General features: G+C 45.5%; 2 protein-coding genes across 2 annotated transcripts in view; one reads left to right on the top strand and one right to left on the bottom strand.

Moving 5' to 3' along the window:
• Positions 1–67: 67 nt before the first annotated feature.
• On the top strand, positions 68–6241 carry UMPS (uridine monophosphate synthetase). The gene is made up of 6 exons (XM_027885124.1): positions 68–213; positions 453–606; positions 2175–2843; positions 3532–3707; positions 4618–4732; positions 5560–6241. The coding sequence occupies exons 1-6, from the start codon at positions 70–72 to the stop codon at positions 5733–5735; spliced, it is 1434 nt and encodes a 477-aa protein (XP_027740925.1). The 5' UTR covers positions 68–69; the 3' UTR covers positions 5736–6241.
• Positions 6242–13085: 6844 nt separating this feature from the next.
• The window catches only part of ITGB5 (integrin subunit beta 5), a 59442-nt gene continuing 51086 nt past the window's right edge, over positions 13086–21441 (bottom strand). Inside the window, exons 11-15 of the mRNA XM_027885123.1 lie at positions 20195–20417; positions 19451–19554; positions 16099–16215; positions 14766–14932; positions 13086–14203 (exon numbers count right to left, since the gene is read on the bottom strand). Coding sequence (XP_027740924.1) covers positions 14108–14203; positions 14766–14932; positions 16099–16215; positions 19451–19554; positions 20195–20417 — 707 coding nt within the window. The 3' untranslated portion in view covers positions 13086–14107. The remainder of the gene's footprint in view (positions 14204–14765; positions 14933–16098; positions 16216–19450; positions 19555–20194; positions 20418–21441) is intronic.

Raw genomic sequence — 21441 nt, 5'->3', positions numbered from 1 at the left:
CCGGGGTGTGGAGTGTCCCCGCCCCGCGCTCCTCCCGCTGCAGCATCACTTCCCTGCGCCGGGCCGGGCATGGCGGCCGAGGGCAGCGTGGCGGCCGCGCTGAGCGGGGCGGGCGCGCTGCGCTTCGGGCACTTCGTGCTCAAGAGCGGCCGCGCCTCCCCCGTGTACATCGACCTGCGCGGCCTCGTGTCCCACCCGCGCCTCCTCCGGCAGGTGCGGGGCCGGGGGTGTGGGTGCCGTGCGGGGTGACGGGTCTCCCACAGCTCCGCCGGGAGAGCGCTGCTCTCCAGGGAGCCCTTCCCGGGGCCGGGCTGTCGGATCGCGGTGGGGACAGAGGTTCTGAGCTCCCGTAAAGGAGCGAGGTTTTCATTGCTTCCCGCGGTAATGCATTGGTTTAGTCACTTTTCGCGCCCGTCCGATTTTTAAAAAAGCCTTTGGTTTTCCTTTTTGAGGTTGCGGGTCTCCTCTTCCAAGCAGCCAGAGATGCGTGTCTGGAGTATGACTGTGTGTGCGGTGTTCCATACACGGCGCTGCCGCTGGCCACGATTATCTGCTCAGAAAATCAGGTCCCGATGCTCGTACGGAGGAAGGAAGCAAAAGACTACGGTAAAACTATCAAATCGAGACTTTGTGTCAACTTGTGTCTTGTTTGGGTAGTTTATGTATTGGGTGGTTCTTTTGTAATGTACAGCATTTCAGTTAAAGGTTATTTAAAAAGCAGCTCCTTTACACCCTAAAGCATACTTCCCACAGGATCCCAACCTGATTAGGTTCTCCCAGCTGGTTGCCAACTAGGCTGCAGCTTGAATCCTGCTGCAGTAGGCTTGGATAGTCTTGAAGGGTGTTTTCTGGTTTTTTTGAATTTGTTTGTTTGTTTGTTTCTATTCTTTAGCAGTGTTTGTGTTTTTTTTTTTTTTTCTCTTAGCCTACTACTATGGTTCTGGGTTAGTGTCCTCTTCCAGAAACAAGGATTTATAACTCACATTCTCTAACATGCTGAGACCGGAGCCACATTTTACCTCCAAACAGAACTTTTTGCATATTGACTCTGACAGGAACCTTTCTAGTCCCTTCTTCATTTATTTCTCAAACCCCTTTTTCTTTAATTTTCCTGTGGTCCTGTAATCAGTAGGCCAGGTGAGCAGCAGCCCCTTCTCTACCCAATGAACCATTTATCTGATTTTGATAAGGGAAGAGGGAGAAAAGACAGAAGCGTTAACCTGCCATATAACTGGATTTCTACGCATGATAAGAGCTGTCCTGTTCCAGCAGCGTGTAATTGGAAAGTACGCTTTTCAAGACTAAATGCTACTCCTGTGTCAGGCAGTGGGCCAGGCATGGAAACGTTTGCTTTTCCTTCTTGTGAAGCACAAGCCAGTTGTGACAGCGATTAACAGCCTGACACAAAGTTTTGGTGTCATAGGGGTTGCAGAGCTGTACATGTGCTTGTTCTCTAGGCTGCCATGGTCTAAGCACTGCACTGCATAATGTTCTCCTGCTGCTCTGTGCTTCCTGGGAAACCCAGGCATCCTTTGTTGTTTCCCTCCGGGATGCCTTCCATGGATGTGTGCCTGTTGTTAGTTAAGACAAAGGCATTTGGGGTTTTACTTCTTCCCATTGTTCCAACAGGCATATTGAACACAGAATGCTTTCTGTGGAAAATAGGAAACATGCTGAAGAGTTGCCAACAACTTGGCTGCTTTAAACATGTTTTAAATTATGAGAAGATAGTCCTGTAATTCTGATTTTTCAATTCATGACAATAATAAACTTCTGAAGTCATTAGAACATTAGAATTTGTGCTGTTAACAGTGTGTCAGTTTTGTTAATGGAACATAACTTCTGGAAAGATAAAGTAGTATTTTATGAGCTTGGAAAAGTAACAATCCTTAATTAAATTACAGGTAAGCAACTGAGCTGTAGTAAGAACTGTGATAACTGGTATCACATTCTAGTAAACAAATTGCCTCTCCATACTGACAGTGCATGTGAAATTCCTAATCTTTTGAAGTCCAGTTCCACTGGAATTCAGGATCTGCTGCTGTGTATGCTTATATGTAGAACAAATATGATCTTTACTTTAGCAGAGCAAGTTAAACCTTTGATACTTTTAAGTTGTTCGAGCTCTTTCAAACTTTCTGAATTTGATGGAATGTTTTCTTTTTATTTTTAAGGTACTAAGCGGATGGTAGAAGGCACCATTAATCCGGGAGAGACGTGCCTGATCATTGAAGATGTGGTAACAAGTGGATCCAGCGTACTGGAAACTGCAGAACTTCTTCGGAAAGAAGGATTGAAAGTCACAGATGCCATAGTGCTGTTGGACAGGGAGCAGGGTGGGAAGGCCAGGTTAGAGGAACATGGAATTCGCCTGCACTCTGTGTGCACTTTGTCCAGCGTGTTGGAGATTCTCCAGCAGCAGGGAAGAGTGTCTGCTGAGATGGTTGAAAAGGTGAAGGAATTCATTCAGGGAAATGTGTTTGAGTCAGTGGCTCAGAATGGTCCTGCTCCTGTGAAGAGGCTCTGTAAGGAGCTGAGCTTCAGCGCTCGTGCCCAGCTGCCAGGGGTGCATCCTACTGCAGCCAGGCTTCTCATGCTCATGGAAAAGAAGCAAACAAACCTGTGCCTTTCTGCTGATGTCACTAGCTCCAAAGAGCTGCTGCAGTTAGCTGCCATCCTGGGCCCCAGCATTTGTATCCTGAAGACTCATATAGACATCTTGAATGATTTCACCCCGGAGGTAGTAAAGGAGTTGAGAACCCTTGCAGACCAACACGAATTTTTGATTTTTGAAGACAGGAAATTTGCAGACATTGGAAACACAGTGAAACATCAATATGAAGGTGATTAACATCAACCTTGATTTACTGTTACTTTGCTGCTGGTGTGTAACTGCAGTGCTGGCACAGGTTGCCAGGAGAGAGTGTGGAATCTGCAGCTTTGGAAAAGACTCAAGGGGACAAGGGCCTGCACAACCTGATCTAGCTTTGAAGTTAACCCTACTGAGAGAGCGTGACTTCCTGAGATCCCTTCCAACCTAAACCTCTTTATGAATTTGTGGTTGTGCTCAGTACGTACTTCTCAGCAGTTGTCTGCTGTGAGAAACTGCAGCCTGGCTTCTCAAGTCAGGCTGCTATTATGTGCTTGTTACAGCTTTCATTTGACATTGGATCTGCAACTGTAGAACTGCTTTTCTCTTTTGCTGATCCTTATGTCCCATGTGATCTGCATAGTGTCTGGGAAGATAGCACCTGTGACAGTGAATTTCTAGGCTATCACAAATGTCTGAGTGAATACTAAAGGTGAGATATTAGCAAGTGTTTGTGACAAGTAAACTGGAGGTTACACTTTGTGGTTATTAGCTATCAAAACTGCTGATGGGCCTGAACTTGTAACTGTCAAGCTTCAGTAGTAAAACTGTCTGTTAAAATGTGAGTGATTTAGGGTGTGGCTGGTTTTGTTTAACATGTGTTTCCTGTTTAACAGATTTCTGGTGACTCTTTGTCTGTGTCTTCCTCTCCATGTTCTCAGGTGGTGTGTTCAGAATCTCATCCTGGGCAGACATCATTAATGCCCATGTGGTTCCAGGCTCTGGAGTTGTGAAGGGTCTGAAGGAAGTAGGTCTTCCTCTCCAGCGTGGCTGTCTCCTGATTGCTGAGATGAGTTCCCAAGGGTCACTTGCAACGGGTGAATACACGAAAGCTGCAGTAAGTAGGCAGACTTGCTTCAGGTTAAAAGCTTGTAAAGTGTGACAGGGAGGTTTTATGTGCTTCTAATATTTGCACTTCCAAAAGTCCCTCCAGCTCTTAACTATTACAGGTGGTTTTTCCCTTGGAGATTCAGAAATCTGACAGTGTGGTGTTCAAAGGTTGCAGCTGTAAGCTAGTGATGTGAGGTGGTCAGAGTTCACACTTGGAATTGTAGTAAACATGCCAAGTTTGCTATTAGCACCCCCTCTCTTTCTTTTTTTCTTTTTTTTTTTTTTTTTGTTCTTTAAGCAATACTCTAATGAAGCATAACTTCTAATTAGTTTAAATTTGTTCACTGTAGTATTTATGACATAGAAAGAAACATAACATTCCCTTTCCTGACAGAGCTTGAAGAGGTAAATGAGGCTGCACACAGAGTTCAATTTCAGGACTTGTCCACCAACCCTTTTTGCTGTTCTCCTTTAATCATATTATTCTCTCATAAATAGCACCTGGAGTTTTAGTTAACCAGAATTCCCAGGATCGTCCCAAACCAGTGCCTTGATCCCACACATTCACACTTGCATCAGGTGTTGGCTGTGCTCAGCCACAAGAGAAAAACTTCCTTATCAGGCAGGCTGGTTAAAGTGGTTTTCCACCTTGAGACATAACGTTCTGTCTCTCAAAGCACTTAGCTAAGGTCGATCCTCCCTTTTGATTCCATTTAACTAAATACAGGTGCAGAGTAACTCAGCTGGTTCCCGCAGGTGAGTCAGCTCTGGGTGACTTTACACTGGTAACACAAGAAAAGGTGTTTCATCCCCCTGCCTTGCACAGCTTAGTGTGTCAAAGGGTGGATGAGAAACAGATTGCTAGTCCAGCTGAATTTTAGGTGTATCACTTGTAACTGTTCACTGATCTTCTTCAGGTACAGATGGCTGAAGACAACTCAGATTTCGTTTTTGGATTCATATCTGGATCTAGAGTTAGTAATAAACCGGAATTTCTTCATTTAACCCCAGGGGTGCAGCTGCAAACTGGAGGTAACTTTTTCTGGAGTATTTATTGTCTGTTAAATACAGGAGTGATCTGGCCTTCAGTGAAAAAGTGGCTTCTGAAGATAAGTTTGGCTGGGAGGAGTCTGTTTACCACTAAGGGCTGTCTTCCATATTTCTTGGTATGCTGATCCCTTTCCTGGGAGCTCTGGAAGGCAACCAGCAGGCTACACAGCCTTTTTCATTTACAGATCTGTGCATACCATAAAGCACAGTCCTGAAAACATGTGGAATGTCTTCAGATAGATGTTTGATTAGATGTTAATTTACTGAGTAGTAGGAAAAAAAAATATAACAAATACAGAAGTTCAGCTGTGAGACTTGTAACTGACACAGATGCAGTATCAATGAATTGAAAGTCTTCTACTGACTAAACAGGTTATCACTGAAGCAGGTAGGGGAGATATGTTTCTCTGCAATACTTAATTCTTGTGAAACCTAAAGTGAAATCACAAGCTTTTACATTAATGCTTGGGGAGTTTGCCTGTTTTAAGAGGGCTGAGGCTTATTTCAGTAATCGTGATCAGGGCTTCTTTGTGTAACTGCTCCATCTATTCTGATTAATAAATCATGAAGAAGAAGGGTGCTAACGGTCAAATTTGATCTGTGTAATAGTATTTGTTAGGTGGCAACACAGTTTCTAGTTATGTTCATGGATTGTTAGGATTAGAGTTGGAACAGCATGCCTGTTCTCTGTTCCAGCACCTCTTTGAAGATTTTTAGTAGATATGGTAGTACAAATGTAGATTTTAGTTGTACATTTTAGTAGATATGCTTTTGTACAAACTAAAAAAAAAATGATGTCTCTGTTTCAGGTGATAACCTTGGACAGAAGTACCTGAGCCCCAAGGAAGTTATTAGTGAAAAAGGTTCAGATATCATTATTGTGGGACGTGGCATCTTGTCAGTTCCAGACCGTCTTCAGGAAGCAGAGAAGTACAGGAAGGCAGCTTGGGAGAGCTATGTGAGCAGGCTTGGTGCACAAGATTGAAAGCTGGACACTGTCCTAGTCCATAAGCAAAGCTGATGGGGCTGCAGCCACCCTGAGAGTTCCAGCTAAATACGTCAGCACTTCACCCTGTAAAAAACTGCCCTTTTGGAGAAAAATCTGTTACTAAGTTGTTTTAATTGTACACACACAGATCAAATTGTACTTGGCATGCTTGTTTTTTAATATTTGAGTGTAAGAACTCAAAACTTCATGCCCAGTTTTTAGCCTTAATAGGCTTTCTTGTTTGAAAAATGTTGCACAGAACACTCCAAGGGTATTTCGTTGGCTGTTGCCTTTCTTTCTTTTCCGCACCTCAAATTCCTTCTGGCTGTGGAAACAGTATTTTGGTGTTTTTCATGAACTTCACCTGCAGACCTGACCTGCTGCCTCATTTTCACAAGTTTATTCAGCTCTGCTGTTTCCAAGGAACAAGTATAGGTTTTCATGCCATATTGTGAAATTGAATCATGTATTGTTTAATAAATACCTTTTTTGCTACCGTTTTCCTATCACTGGCTCTGCATGTCTTCCTTCTGTGGCAATGTGAGATACTGTTTTCAGAATCCCAGTATCATAAAAAGTCAATCTGGTGCATTTGTGACAGCAGGAATTACTCATGATTCTGTTTACAGGAGTTGCAAAGAATTTGTCAGAGCAATTAGTTGTTGTGTGTTTAATCACAGTGGAGCTGTTGATTCCTCTAATGAGAAACAAAAATGTACTTTGTTGACTTTCTGTGACAATAGGTGGAATACTTCCAGGATTTAGTTTCCGCTCTTTGCGGTGAATAAGGAGAAACAGAAATATCTTGTACAATTGGTTTTGATTAGATAGCATGGAATAACCTTATGTATATCTGCCATGTACGTGGTGCAAATTGATAGAATTTTCATCCCTCTCAAGAAGTCCAAGACAAATGGTGATGCAGTTCTAGATTGTTGCTGTTCCAAAGCACACTGAGAAAGCTGAGTTCTTTTGTCAATACACTGTTATCTGTAGACTAGGATCAACTGTAGTGAGAAGAGGTTTTTTGGTATTAGTGCTGAACTTTTCACCAAGTCTTTCAAAGTAGGAGAGTTGAGGGATTTTTTTGATTGGATTAATCTATACGGTGTGTAAGACGGGGTGAGACCAGCTTGGATCTGAAGGCTTTGCCTTATGCCTCTTGTATTAGTGACACTGTTCTCTGTTGGCAGTCAGAGTTTAGAAAGACACAACTGAGCTATTTCCTGCTGCCTGGGTGTTTTGGGTGGGATGACTTTACCCTTTGACACTCCGTGTGTTCTGGAAGTGCCCAACTCCCCTTCGAGACAGGGCTGCTTGTGGGGCTTACGATGCTTATTGTGGAAAAAATGGTAGAACTTAGTGTGTGTGTTTGATTTTCCTTGGGGCTACCAATTGCTTCAGTAGTCATGTATCATAATTTATGTCGGGAGAACTCCACCCCGGGGAAGATGGAACGTGATGCTTGTGTCATATATTTTTCAGACACCCTGCAACAGTCAGTCAGTCGGGATATTTCATATCTACTTCTAAGAAATTGCAATCCTCCAAAGTGAACAGACGATTTAGGATTTATTTGCTCTCTCATTATCATGGACTTAAGGCCTGTAGCAGAAACAAAACTTTCTCACGTAAACTGTTTTGCAGAAAATTACTTTTTCCACCAGAGGGAGCTGATACTTCATTTTTCAGGAGTGTTGATGTCCTAGCTCTTTTACAGCTAAAAGTTTCCAACGATGATACCACCTCCAGATATCCTTAGGATGAAAAAACATCTGATTTTCAACAAGTCACACCCTTGCTGTTTTTAAAACATTTCAAATACATTTAAATATCATATGAACAAATAAAACAGTAGTCTAAAACTCATTTAAAACAATAATTAATCCAAAAGCTGCCTCAGGCTGAAGCTCAGTGCTGTGTGGTGTAGGCTTGCTGTTACAGCGCAAGCAGAATTTCATGAGTTCAGTATTTTCCACTAACTCTGCTGAATTGTGTTTGAGCGTGTGGCCGCCATCCACACAGCTAAATCCCCGAGCAGGCTCTTTGGAGAGCTAGTTTATCGAGCATCTAGCTGAAAAAAATAGCAACCGGATTTGGAAAGATGGAGGTGATCTAATATCCAGTCACTTCTAGAGGATACGCGCAACTTCTTTGCTTTACAAAGCGAGTTCTGAGGAACGGATCAATTGGGAAGCTTCGTTTCACAGTCCTTCTTTGTGCACTCCAGAAAGAACTTTTTTCTGGCACTTCCTTTGACACCAGTGCCGCAAACATTTCAATTAGTAAAACAAAAACCTGTTAGCTCCTATATGCTTTCTTCTGTCAGAATGATTATAGTAAACAAGTGTGTGCACTTCCTTTGAGGCACCTGAAAGTGATTAAAAATCCATTTCAAATTAAGAACAAATGTTAATTTCCTTGCTTGCCCCTGCTGCTCACATTCACTGCATAGTTCCTGCTGTTGGTCCCAACTGTTCCTAACATGGGAACTAGGTCACAATTTACAAAACTCATTTGCATCATAATATATGAATCTGAAAGTCTCGCAGTTCATTCTGTGATCTGATTGAGTCTATGGTAGAGGCATAAGGCTATATGTAAAATGCTGGGTTTAATATTATCTGGCAAGTAGGCATTTATATGAAATTGTGATCCTTAATCCACTATGGAAAATGGTTTATAACAATAATTAAAGGATACCACACTTCTCATAGTGAAATAAGACTAACAAAGTGTTAAGAGTGGTTGCAGCAGAGAGCAGGCTGTCTTTCTGCAATTTCTGAGCAGCAGTTTCTGAGGTCTGTTTGAGGGACCACTACGGAATTGTTGCATAGTTTTTTATATTTGTACATAAAGTTCACTCTGTCTCTCTGAGGTTGTGGGTATCTGTGTCTAGCACAAGGAGTGCTGTGTCAAGAGAACTCAGCCTGGGCACTTTAATCAGTGTAACTGCATAAGAACAGTGCTTTACTTGGACTTAAAATTCCTGTGAAATCTTGATAAACCCAGCTGAATTAAAACCAGCCAAGTTAAAACTTTTGTCCTTAAAAGTATGCTTTGTATGTCACAGTATCAACACTGCTTTATTAACCGAAAACAGACAGGTCGTATTATAGTTTCCATAGCCTTGCCTATGAAAATTTATTTGAGACTTAATCCCAGAAAAATAACTGAATCACTTCCCTTTATGTGGAAAGCCTGTTGCTGTGGATTTTTTTAGTAAGAGACAAAAACATCATTGCATTTAGGGAATAGCACCAAAGGAATGTGAAAGACCCAGAGGAAGTTTGATTCCAGATCTGACTTTTGGAGGTCGCTGTCTCAGGGAATGATCTGCTTTGGACAACTTATAACTGGGCTGTGGGCTAGATGGGCTGGATGGTGTGTTTGTTTGTTTGTTTGTGGTGGTTCTTGGTCGGTCTGTACCACAGTGACAAGTACAGCTTCCAAGTTTGAATGCTGCAGGAAATGAAAACTCAGCCTGGTGCCTGCTCCAGCTTCAGGTTTTCCTCTAACTCCTTTGGCAATGCCTCATTATGCCTCTGTGGTATAAAAAGGACTTGATTCTACACCAAAATGGAGCCTCTTTCTCTGATGCATCCCAGTGTGCACAAATATCTGTTCTCCATGATACTTCCTTGGCAGAGTGGACCCTGACCAGGGATGCCAGGCTGACTCCAGGCTCTGTGATGCAGATCATTGTCCAAGTGAGACTTTGTCCACTATCAGTTGGTCCCACTTCTGGGTGGGGTTTGATTAGTGCTTGATACCAGTAAAATTTTACATATATATATATATGTATATGTATATATATATATACACACAGTGGCATATACATATATTTGTATATATACATACATACATACGTATACACATACACATACACATACACACACACACACATATAAATACAGGCATGGAATCATTTAGGTTGGAAAAGACGTTCAAATTCATTTTAGTTTGTGCTACTATCCAATAACCATGGGAGCTGAACACATAAGAGGAGGGTTGTTGCCTTTCTGAGCACCCTGTCTGTTTTTGGCATACCTCCAAAGTTAACCACGACCTCTTAACTCCAGGAAAGAAAGATTTAGACTAGAATCAAAATCATAAAATCACTTAGGCTGAAGAAAATCCTTAGGATCACTGAATCCCAGTGTTAACCCGGCACTGACAAGTCCACCACTAAGCCATGTCCCTAAGTGCCTCATCTACTTGCCTTTTAAATACTTCCAGGGTTGTTGATTTCACCACTTCCTTGGGCAGTCTTGTTCCAATGCTTGACAACCCTTTCAGTGAAGAAATTTTTTCTAATATTCAATCTAAACCTCCCCTGGCACAATTTGAGAACATTTCCTCTTGTCATAAATAATAATTACTGATAAGTATATTTGCTGCTTTACTAGTGGTAATTTTATAGTGACTTGTAAAATTGAAATATAAAAGTTCTACTAGTATTCATTACTGTTAAACCACAACTGCCTTATAATTGTAGCAATTTGTATTATAGATATGCCTGTTCTGTTAATCGTAAGTATGCTTGCCTTGATAGCTGTGACTTGTAGTAAAACACAATAAAGTCGTTTAGGAAATAAAGCCTCTGTGTCCTTGTGCATGACAGGGTCCTGCAAACCCACAGTTTCAGCCTTTGCCCACCCACAGGCTGGGTGAGCCTGGGTTGTGGCACCTGAACGGAGAAGTTTCTGACAGGCTGTGTCCAATGAACATCAGCATAAACTAGAGGGGATGGATAAAGGATGGAAAAAACTCCTGTGTCTCTGCTGTATTGTTTTGACTTTTGGCAGTCCAGCAGTAAAGAGGAGGTAGAAGAACAACAGTCAATTCCAGTTCAGCGTGTCTTCAGTTATGGAGATGATGCTGGGATAAAAGGGCCAGGAGATGCTGCTGGGCTGCAGATGTAGTGAGTTACCTCCCTTGGTATTTCCTGCCACGCATCTTAGTGATTCCCTTCTCAATACAGTAGCTCCTTTGCTTTCCACGTGGCTGGAGAAATCCAAGGTTAAACAGGTGCAAGAGTGTGCAGAATTCATCTTCCAGAGCTCACGCTCTGCCTTCAGCTATTGAGCACCTTAGTGCACCATAAAAAGTGCAAAGGGCATGCAGGAGGGCACGTCTCACTCAGGCTTTTGTAACAGTGAAGGGTTACACTGCATCTGCACAATGAACAAAGCAAGTAATGCTGCCATTGGCCTTGACTTTTCCCAAGGAATGGCGCTGTCTCCTCCCCCAGAAACACCAGCAGCGCAGGGAAAAGGCATTGTGAGCCCCAGCCCCAGTGGCCCTGCAGCAGCAGCAGCCACCAGCTGTGGCTGGGGAAACAGGAGGAGCTGATGTTGCAATGGCATCCGGATTCCAGCTTGGCTAGACAAGAACTGACATTTTTCCATCACATTTGACCTGCTGATGCCTTCTGCTGGAGTTTTCATTATGGAATGCTAGCTGTGGTCAGGCTGTGTGTATTTACAGACACAAATAAACTGCTGCTGACTAAAATACACCATTCTCATGACTGTGCTTGGCACTACACTTGCAGGGGTAGAGGCAGATCTGCTTACACAGTCATGCAAAGCCTTAGCATCACTTCCTTCTAGTTTTTCAGACGTAACCTTGTGGATAAGCTAAATTTGTTGGGAGGGATAGGGGGCTGCTCTGCACTACCTGGTGCAGCCCCACAGGCAGCAGGATGCTCTTCACTGACAGCACCAACTATTCCTTTCTTTTTGTACATTGGCTTGGGACCCTTCCCTTGCTTAACTGCTCCCACATTTCTTCCTGCCTACTCTGCAGATCAGTCTGCTTTACAGCAGAGTCTCCCTGAGGAGGCGAAGGAGGGAACTTGCAGTCCCATCCCCAAGCCTTTTCTTTGCTCTTTTCCACTCTCCCTGCCCAAACCACCCCTTAGCAATGAGTCAAATCTTGGCTCCTGACGACTGCCTGGATTGCCCGCTGTCTCGGCACTAACCCAGTGTTGTGGGAAATGCCACAGCACAAAGGTAATCTGCTAGGGTGCAAGGGAAAGGGTGGCAGGGGGGCACTGCCCATGCCTTGCCTTTCAGAGCGCAAAGGGGTGGGTTTATTTTTAAACTGCTTGGTCTGTTATAAGTTAATTGAAGCAAAACTGTATTCACAGTGTTTGCTGCGTTGGGGAGAAAAGCTGGTTTAAAGCATTCCTGTCCTTCCTTTTTCTCCACTTCTTGCTCCCCCTTTCCCTGCCTGGGGCAGTATGGCTTGTGTGAGGCAGTCACACGAACCATGCTAAAACTTGCTCTGTCTACTTATGATGACTATTTCATGACTGTTCCCTATTTTTAATTTTGAAATAGTGATGAAATCTGTCTTGCCAGCCTGGCACTAGGCAGTGGGTTAGTCACAAAATCCGAATTTGCCCCATGGATGCTCCTTCCCAGTTGTGGCAGCATTAGTCCTAGGTATTCAATACACAATATCTCAGCCTGAAAACTTTATCCTGGACTTCAATATTGTGTAGGAAACATAGAGCTCTGAATAGTTGCCCCTCTGCAGTGCTCAGGCCGGTCCTGCTGCTTTTGCTGTTGCAGGGAGGAGGCAGGACAGCCCCCAGCCCAACCACAGTGGGTGGCAAAAAGCCAAAAGCAAAGACAGCACCAGCATCTAACCAAAGCCTGCCCTTGCACCCTCCACCCCTGCTAAGGCAGATTTAGTGGAATCACGTGGGAAGGCAGGGTACAGACTTCATTTGCTTGAGGTTTTGGTTTTTTTACTCTACCTGCTCAGTGCCGGTGCTGCCAATGTGTCACTTGCTGCCCTCCTCAAAATCCCCATTCCACGATATTTCTAGTCTGGTCTTCTGCATTTCTTCAGTGCTGCTAACAGGAGGAGGGGGAACCATAAAATTCTTGAAGGAGAGCTGTTTATACTGAACAAATAAGAGCTTCTGTTTATAGAGGCAAAAACACATTAAAAAAAAAATCCGGAAGGATGGGCCCATGGCCCTTTTCCAAGGAGAAGAGCAAGTCAAAACAATGAACACCATTTGTTTTTGCTTTTCCCTGGCAAGCTTCCTTCAGCTGACTATTGCATGATCTGCTCAGGGTGAAGAGCCAAAAAAAAAAGAAATTTAAAAAAAAAAGAAGGAAAAAAACCCCAGGCAGTAGCAATTGCTCCAGCTTTTTTCTCTCGCAGTGGCTGCAGCCCCGCTGCTGTCTGTGTGAGTTTAAAGCTGCAGCTGTCAGCAGGGTAACCCAAACCCCAGCTCCAGAAGAAAACAGACAGGACTGGAGGAATAGTTTGGGTGGGGGAAAGGTTTGGGTTGGGGAAAAGAAACCAAAAAACCAAAGCGAAACGTATGTTGTAAAGCAAAACCACTGTGTTTTATTCAGCTCCCTTTCCAGCCAAAAGCTCAAGGGTCCCTTGCTTTTCCAGCTGGGTTCTGCTGGACCCCACAGCAATAGTCTTCTGGTAAAAAGTCAGAGGTCTGGATGAGCTGCTGTGTGCTCCCAGTTGCCGTCCTGCAGGAACCTAGGTCGGATGCCTACTTGAACACCCCAAGGGATGGGTGTTTAATTTAGTTTCCTCAGCCTAAACTCCCATTTCCCTTGGGCTCACATCAGTTTCCCATCTGTTTAACACCACCAGCTCAGAGCAGGAGCTCCTTGAAACACTCCCCACCCTGGGTAAACACCAGAGTATTAAATCAACATAACTTCTGCAGCAGTCCCTGCGACTCCACCTCCTATTTTTATAGCCATGCTTTGACTGATAAGGCTCTATTAATAAATCAATCAGGCAGTACCACTCCTGCTTGCAGAAGCAAGCCCCATTTTTGGTGGGGGGCTCAGCAAGGAAACAATGAACTCTACTCACAGCATCATATATGCGCAATAGTTTTATTTTGGTTTTTTATATAAAAAAAATTCCTAAAAACTGCAGAACCTTTGTACCCTAATTTCTTACACAACTTCTTCCAACACCTTCCTCTTTTTAAGCTAATTCCCCCCTAACAACTTGTGATGGTGTGGGTTCCCGTGATTTTTGACCTAGTCACCCTTTCTAACGGGATATGTCTAAAGCTGCAATACGGCACTTGGTTGACTTAGTTGGCAGGTTTAATAAATCCGGAAAGCTGGGGTATGGAGTCACACACGGCTCAGAGTCCATCAGCACAGGCAGGGAGCCTGCCTCCGCCTCCGTACCTCCAGAATGAACCAGAACTTTCTCCTTACTGTGCAAATAACGGGCTTTGGTCATCGACCAGTCCTGTCATAAGGGATTCTCGTCCCTGAAGAGGATCCCATCTTCAAGTGGGGAAGCAGCTCATACAGTCAAGCAATTGTCCACAGCAGTGCCAGGCGCTCAGACCCCGTCAGTCAGTCAACTGTACCATTGTAAGACTTGTTGAGCTTGTTGAAGGTGAACTCTACGTTATGCGTGGAAATAGGCTTTCGGTAGAGAGGGTTGGATGCCTTTGGAGAAAGGAGCAGACAAAGAGAACAAAGGTGAAGAACAAAGTCCGTGTCATGGTGAAAATGTGCCAATTACTTTGGAGATAGCACTGTGTTTGGCTTTGAGTGAATTGAGCATTCAGATCCAAATGCAGTGTTGTTTATTCAGAGTTGGTCCATCACACTCACCTTCCATCCTGCCTGCTGGCAGAGGGGATGCCCTCAAATGCTGAGCAACCCCACCCAAAGCCTCCCAGAAGGACCCCCTCAGAGACCTGACCAATCTGGCTGCCACCAGAGTTAGGGTGTGGTCCTCTCTCCCCTACCCCCTTCAGCCTCGAGCTCTGCTGGGAAACACATGATGAAACCAAGGGCTGGGTATAATCTTGCAGAGCATTTGTAACTTGCCAAGGGGAAGGCAGTGTGACATGCTGGACTCTGCACTGTGATGCGAGGCACTGCAGGGTATGGGCACCTGCATCCCTTGTTCCTGCCACCCTTCTCCATCTCTGCAGAGCTGTTTGCTGCCAGACTATCCCAAGAGCACCCCCATACACCAGCAGCACCCTTGCCCCAGGCTCACCATTTCATATCTGGCCCGGGAGCGTTCGCTCTGGAATCGGTCGAACTCCCGTCTGTCGTGAATGGTGACGAGCAGCTTCCAGAGTGCCAGCAGGATGATGCCGATCAGCACCACGCTGCCAATCACCGCCAGCACAATCGTCACCGCGCTGGGGGCTGAGCTGCAGGCTGGTCATGAGGGAGAAAAGGTAATTAGCTCCAGTGTGAGTGTAGCCTGTATCAGGGTCCCGGAATGTAATAACCTGGACTGCAGCCACTGTGCAAGTGACCTCAGGGCAGCACTAGCAGCAGTGACTAAATTAAAAAAAGCAACAGTCCTCTCTGAAACCAAAGTGATTTTTTTTTTTTTAATTATTAAATAAATTCCTTGCTAGAGGCAGGTCAAAGGGACAGCTCTCATGAATGTCACCAGAGCTGGGATGTCACGTAGTGCTCCAGGGAAGAGCAGGGCTGCAGTGCCACTGTCCAACAGTAATGCAGGGTTTTAATACCAGGTGACCCATGTGGGATGCAGAGCATTCAGGTGCCTCTGGCGAAAGCCAGTTCAGCCTCTGGCCCACAGGGACACAGGTGATCTCTAAGGACTTTAAGTAAGTACATTAACTCTCAGCTAATCAACTAGTCTTTCAATTAAGAGCAAGCTGCAGCATAAATGAAATAAAACATGAGGAATCTCAGTCTTTCCCATATTGGCCTATGCCTCAGAGGACCAGAGCAGATCACAAGAAGCTACTGCTGGATGCTCGCCAGCTTGTCCTAAAACCCCATGAGGGGTTTTCTTTGAGCAATTGCATTGCATGTGATTAAAATAATGCTGGGAAGCACAGCTGTCCATGCAGCGTGGGGAAGGGAGCAGGGACACACGGCCCTTACACTGCCTGGACAGGAGCTAGATCTTTGGCATTGTAGAAATCCTTAGTTGGTACAGGGATTTCCTAACATCCTGACTTAACCAGCAGCACCATCAGATGTCCCCTTGTGATGTTTTTGTTCCTGGGGGCTGTATCCTCAACTCAGGCATGCTTTTTGCTAATTAAATAGGATCTGTTTAATTCAGCATCCTAAGCTGGCAGAAAGCTCTTCAGCCACTTGCTAGCAATGCTGGCAGCTCAGGTGCATGTTTTATTCGGAGTCCTGTCTGGACTAAGTTGGGAGCATTTGTAGTTGGGTTTCCAGCACTATAAAACACTTCAGTTTAAATTGTCCCTGTTTATCTGCTCACACACATAGCCAGTGAAACCAGCCTTGCTGCAACCCGTCAGGCTCCCCAGCAGCCCATCACCTCTCCTGGGGCAGCCTCTGCTGTTAAAAAGGAAATCCAAGGCAATGCCAACCTGGCTCTTTGAGGACGGTGAGGTTGGATTTCCCACTGGGAAGCTCCAAGTAGGTGAACTTCATGACGCAGTTGTTCACCGGGTAGGCGCAGAGGATCGCGTTCGGGTCATCTGTTTCTGGAACGAGATGCAGAGTCACAGAATTTTATTTGGGGAGCAGGCCTGGGAAGCAGCACACTTTCATCACGACTCATGCAAATTGTGACTGAGCAGTGTCCAGATTTACTGCTTGAAAAAATGTGGCACTTGGCAAATGTCCCATGACAGACTCAACCTCTCTCTCTCTCTCTCTCTCACACACACACATACAACTTTCTTCTGTCACACAAGTCTGCTTTGGCAATAAATGCTGTTTTCTTCTTAATTTGCTAAATTTCTTGAAGAGTGGAAGGTGAACAGAAAACAAGGGGCACAGACTGAGATGGGGCCAGCAGCAGCAGCCTGTGGCCAGCTCATGCTCCAGCTGTGCTGAGTGGCTCCAGTTCCGGAAATGGCTGAGAAGTTTGTTTTTAAAGAGGGAGATAGAAGAGGAAAATGGGAAAGGGAGGAGAGGGGGAGGGAGGGAGGGGGAAGGGATGAGTTGGTTGGAAAGATGATGTGTAGATGGACCACAAGAAATGAGAGGACTTTATTCCCAAGGCTATACAGGTACCATGTGTTTGCCTGTCTAACATACACCAGGCAGAGCTTGTCACTGCTCTGGTCACTCTAAGATGCTCCCTGAGGAAGGCTGCTTCACAGAAGCAATTTAAGATTCAGCAAAGCCATCACCTAAGGTTTGCAGCTCTCTCTTCAGGCACGATTTCAGCAGAGCCACTGCCCTGCATGGCCACAGCTTGTCAGGGTGTCCCCGTTGCAGGGACAGTGACTGGAGGGAGACGGGGCAGCATCTCTAGCCATAGGAGATAGCTCTGCTGAGCATGTCTCTGCAGGCCTGCATGGGCTGAGCATGCCACGGGAGAGGAAGGGATTTAGGGACTAAATGATGTTGGCTGGCAAAGACATGCCCTTGCCTTAGGTACCTGGAAAATGCTTCCCACAGCTCTCCTCCTCACTCCTATCCCTGCCTGTCTGTCATGCTGAAAAATGATCGCATTAATGACCACTGCTACTCCAGCCCCTTAGCCCTCTCCTGTCTGTTTGTTTTTCCTTTCAATGCCTTTGACCTGCATACAGTTTAAAGATTAATACCCTACATTTCAACAGCTGAGCCCAGATGCAGCTGCCACTCTGGTGAGTCCTGACAAGTTTCTGGTGTGGACAAACCTCAGCTGTTCCTACCCTGGGACAGGAAAACCTGTTCTATCTACACAGTGGTAGCAAAGGCAGGGCTGGAGAAGTGCTGATTGCTACAAAGTAAAGTACTAATTAGATTAATATAGATAAAACTTCCATGCTGCTTGACTTTCTGAGTTGAGCAGCAAACCTTAGTTCCTGCAGGCCGAGCTGCTTTCACTCCCATCCTTGCACCGCTATTCTGCTAAAAGAGACAGGGATTAAAGCCTCAATAGTAATTATCTCTGTTGGTCTTCACTAGGTTTCAGAGATCACATGTCCACATAGAGAGGTGTGAAGGCCTCACTGAGTTTTCAGGTTCACTGATGTGTGCTGTTGCCAGGTTCAGCTCATGCTCCTCTCATGTTGAAACTTCCTCTCTGGAACCACCAGGAATGCAAATGTAACTGCAGAAGTGAAGGAGATTCTGCAGAGTCCAAAGCAAGTCATACAAGCCTCCCACAAGGCAGCATTCTGGCTTATGAGTCCAGTGATTGATGCCTCTGCTATATAAAGCTTTGGATCACTGGCTGCTTCATACTCGGAGTCAAAAGGCACTTGGGATGCTCCAGGGTGTGCTCATTGCAACTTGATATTTAAGAAAGTCCCATCCTCCTCTGCCAGGGTACTACCTATGTATTCTGTGACAAATAATCAGCATTTAGCCTCTCAGCAGGGACTTTTAATGTGTGCTAAATAATACAGGAGTGCTTGAAAACCAGGATTTGGCAAAGTTTTCCTGTGAAGAAGTCCATAGTACCCAAGAGCTTTCTTGAGGAATATTTTGCTTTACCTCTTTCTCTAGCATCCCAGATCTCCAAGCCATAGCACCATGTGCAATCTGACTGCAATAGTTCAACAGAAGCATAAGCACAATTCCCCAAAACGTCTTAAACCAGAACTTTGACTCTGTTTTTCTCTGAAAGCCATGCAGGCAGTTGGCAAACCATAGCCCAGCCTCACCTTCCAGGGCACAGTCAGCACAAAAGCTGGCTTCGGCATGGTACCAGGCAGGAGGGATGAGCTTTAACCCCCAGTATTTGCTGGCTTCTAAGAAACACGGGCCAGCCAAGCATTAGAAAGGAGCTTTGTGTGGTTTGGACTTCCACACCTCTCACAGTGTGCTGGTGTAGGTGCACTCTCAGCTGAACTGCAGGGAGAATGGAGAGAACAAGAGCAAGCATCCCAAATGGAAAGGCAGGAAACCTCACTGGTCATAATTTAAAAGCTAGACACTGGATGTGGGAGGAAAATGGGAAAAACATCACCTGCAGGCAACTCAGGGGGAAAGGAGTGAAAGGGCGAGATAGGGCACTCCTACCTCTATAAACTATGGGAAAAGAAGGAAACATCAGATGTGGACAGTAATTTATCCCTGACTGATCTACAACCCTCTCCCCAAGGGGTATGGCTAAGGCCAAGGTCAGGATTGTGATTAATGCTGTCACAAGTTTGGATTCCCTCTACTTCCCTATATAGCAACCAGGGACTCCCAGAATGGATCTTGAAAAGAAGGGGGAGAAAGTAATCTGCTGAGAGAGTAGGGCTGCAGTCACCCCCATACAAGTGGGGTGACTTCTAGAAAAGGGCACAAAGGGCAAGAGAGGACCTTGCCAGGATGACTTGTAGCAGTCAGGTCCCCCAAAGCAGAAGTCGTTTCCAAAACAGCTTTGCTTTTCCTTACAAGCTCACTCCTTCCAAGATGAATTCTCCGAAGATTAGGGAATGCCTTTTTTTGGGTGATACTTTGTCCTTTTGCACTCTCTCACGGCTCATCTCATCTTCTGTCTCATCTGACCTCATCCCACTCTCCTTGCTCCTTGTCCTGGCAGTAGTGGCTAGATGTGGTAAGATGTTATTTAAAATCAAAGAGTTTTTTACTTCATTATAAATTATAGCCTGCAGAGAGCGCCACACATACCACATATACACATACACACATGACCTGCACATACACATTTCTAAATACCAGGTGTTCCCTCAGGCTTTCTTTACAGATGTGTCTTGATCTGGTTAAGAGGAGTTCAAGCACAGTCACTGGCCCCCACCGCCTGCAGTCCTGCTGCTGCCAACTTACCGAGAACATCCACAGTGGTGATGATCTCGTCCTTGCAGTGCTTTTGGCAGGTTTGGTTATCAGCCAGTCTTCCTGAGTTAAACAGCTTGCATTCAATGCAGTCCCTGCAGGAGCACACACAGAGGGGAAGATAAGGCACCCACGAGAAACTGCGTGAACACAGAGATTCACCCCTTGGAAGGTCCAGCACACGTCCCTGACTGCTGGTCTGGAGGCTGCACATCTGCACCACATCTCCATCTCAAGGATAGATTTATTCTAGGGGTGGATTCAATTAAGGTGTAAAACAACTGGGAGGTTTGGGGTCTTTTTGCCCTTTGGATGTCAGGAGCTGCACTGCAAAATCCATCTTGCCTGAGATAAAGGCAGGCAGCACTGCTCTGTACTAAATCTGAGACTGATGCCCAGGCCACCTCCACTGCTATGAGGCCCCATCCTCCTCTCCTCTGCAGCTCACAGCTCTCTGGGCCCAGGCATTTGCAGCTCAGAGTGCAGCAAAACTGTGGTTGCCAGCCTTTCCCAAAGAGTGGGACAACACTGGGAAATGACCAGGGACATGAAGCTCCATGACAACTTGGGCAGCAACACGTGTTGTTGCTCTACCTGGGATACTTTCAGGTTGCTTGGCATGGGCTCCCATGTTTAACAAAGCAGGAGTTAATTCCTTAGCTGAAAAGTGTCCCAGGATACAAAGAGCTGCCCTTCCCACCAGCAAGAAGTCCCTCCTGAAATGCCCATGAGTACCTTTTAGTGCTACAGACACCTGGGCAGGTGGGACACTTCTCACAGGTCTCTCCGAAAGCGCCTGGCTCGGTACACTGACACTTCCCACAGACACAGGCGCCCCTGCCGCTGCACATCTGGCCATCACTGGAAACACAGCTGTCCATCTCGGTGGAGCAGTTGCAGTTGTCCCCGATGTAACCAGCGTGGCACTTGCACTCCCCGCAGTGACACTCTCCGTGACCTGAAGGCAAGAGCAGGGGAGAGGCGTCAGCAGCGTTCGGGGCCAGCAATGGGTGCTATGGCTGCCCCTATGCAGGAGAGACCAGCAGCCCACCAGGAAGAGCTGCCACAGAGACCTTATTTGGTAGAGCAACAAACAGATGGTGACGGGAAACACCTAGATATCAAATTAATATCAACATTTAGCAGCAAAAAATACCTAGTCACTGATCTCCCAGCTTCCCCCTGTAGTTGCTCAAGACAAATGGGCACCTCTCCCTTCCTACTTTTGTATGAGTTAATCTCTTCTTTCTCTGTCTGCATCGAGATATGAAGATGAAAATGGAGCAGTGTTTCCTTGCTGGTTTTGAACCCAGAGTTTACCAGCAAAAAGCCTAGCAGGTTGCCCACTTCATAAAGTCTTTCCTACTCTTCTTTCCTAACAGTTTTACTTAAGAAGTTGTCCCAAAAACCTCAAAAAAAAAAAATTAAATCAACAAGCACTGTGTTCTGTGTCCAAACAGGACCTTTGTGTCCCAGCCAGAGCCACAAAGGTTGCTGGGACCAGCTGAACCCTCTCAGGGATTAACTCAAGGCAGCTCACAGCATGGATGGATGAAGGCACCAATCGAGTGAGGGCACTCCTCCACTGAAGCATCCTCTTGCAACTATGGGGTTTAGCAATGGCCTGAGAAAGTCAACAGGCTCCAAGGCTTTCAGTGACAGTAAGAGCAGTGGCTGGCTGCCGAGCAGCTGGTTTCAGAGAAGCATCCATCAGCTTACTGAAGAGGCTGCTTGAATTCCTCCTTGGTCAGCCCCTAGGAGAAGGGATGCCTTTGAAGGCACAGTTTATAGAGCTGAAGGGTTTGTATACGAGGCTCATCAGCAACCTCATAACAGCTCAGCTTTCCCTTTGGAAACAGCCTGAAGCACCCCAGACATGATAAATTATATACATGCTCCTTTCATCGACACAAAACCGCTGATCTCCCTGCCTCTCTCATCGCGCCAAGATTACAAGAGAGGCTGTGGATTGTCAAGCTATA

The sequence above is a fragment of the Empidonax traillii genome, unplaced genomic scaffold (assembly GCF_003031625.1).
Source record: "Empidonax traillii isolate 1590-97213 ecotype Southwest subspecies unplaced genomic scaffold, ASM303162v1 scaffold161:size1573837, whole genome shotgun sequence".
Classification (NCBI taxonomy): Eukaryota; Metazoa; Chordata; class Aves; order Passeriformes; family Tyrannidae; genus Empidonax; species Empidonax traillii.
This window is presented reverse-complemented; position numbering and strand designations above follow the sequence as displayed.

Excerpts from the sequence above, each read along its gene's own strand:
- UMPS (XM_027885124.1), top strand. The coding sequence starts at position 70 with ATGGCGGCCGAGGGCAGCGTGGCGGCCGCGCTGAGCGGGGCGGGCGCG. Across the intron at positions 607-2,174 it reads GAAGGAAGCAAAAGACTACG|GTACTAAGCGGATGGTAGAA; the intron begins GTAAAACTATCA and ends TTTATTTTTAAG. Across the intron at positions 4,733-5,559 it reads GGTGCAGCTGCAAACTGGAG|GTGATAACCTTGGACAGAAG; the intron begins GTAACTTTTTCT and ends TCTCTGTTTCAG.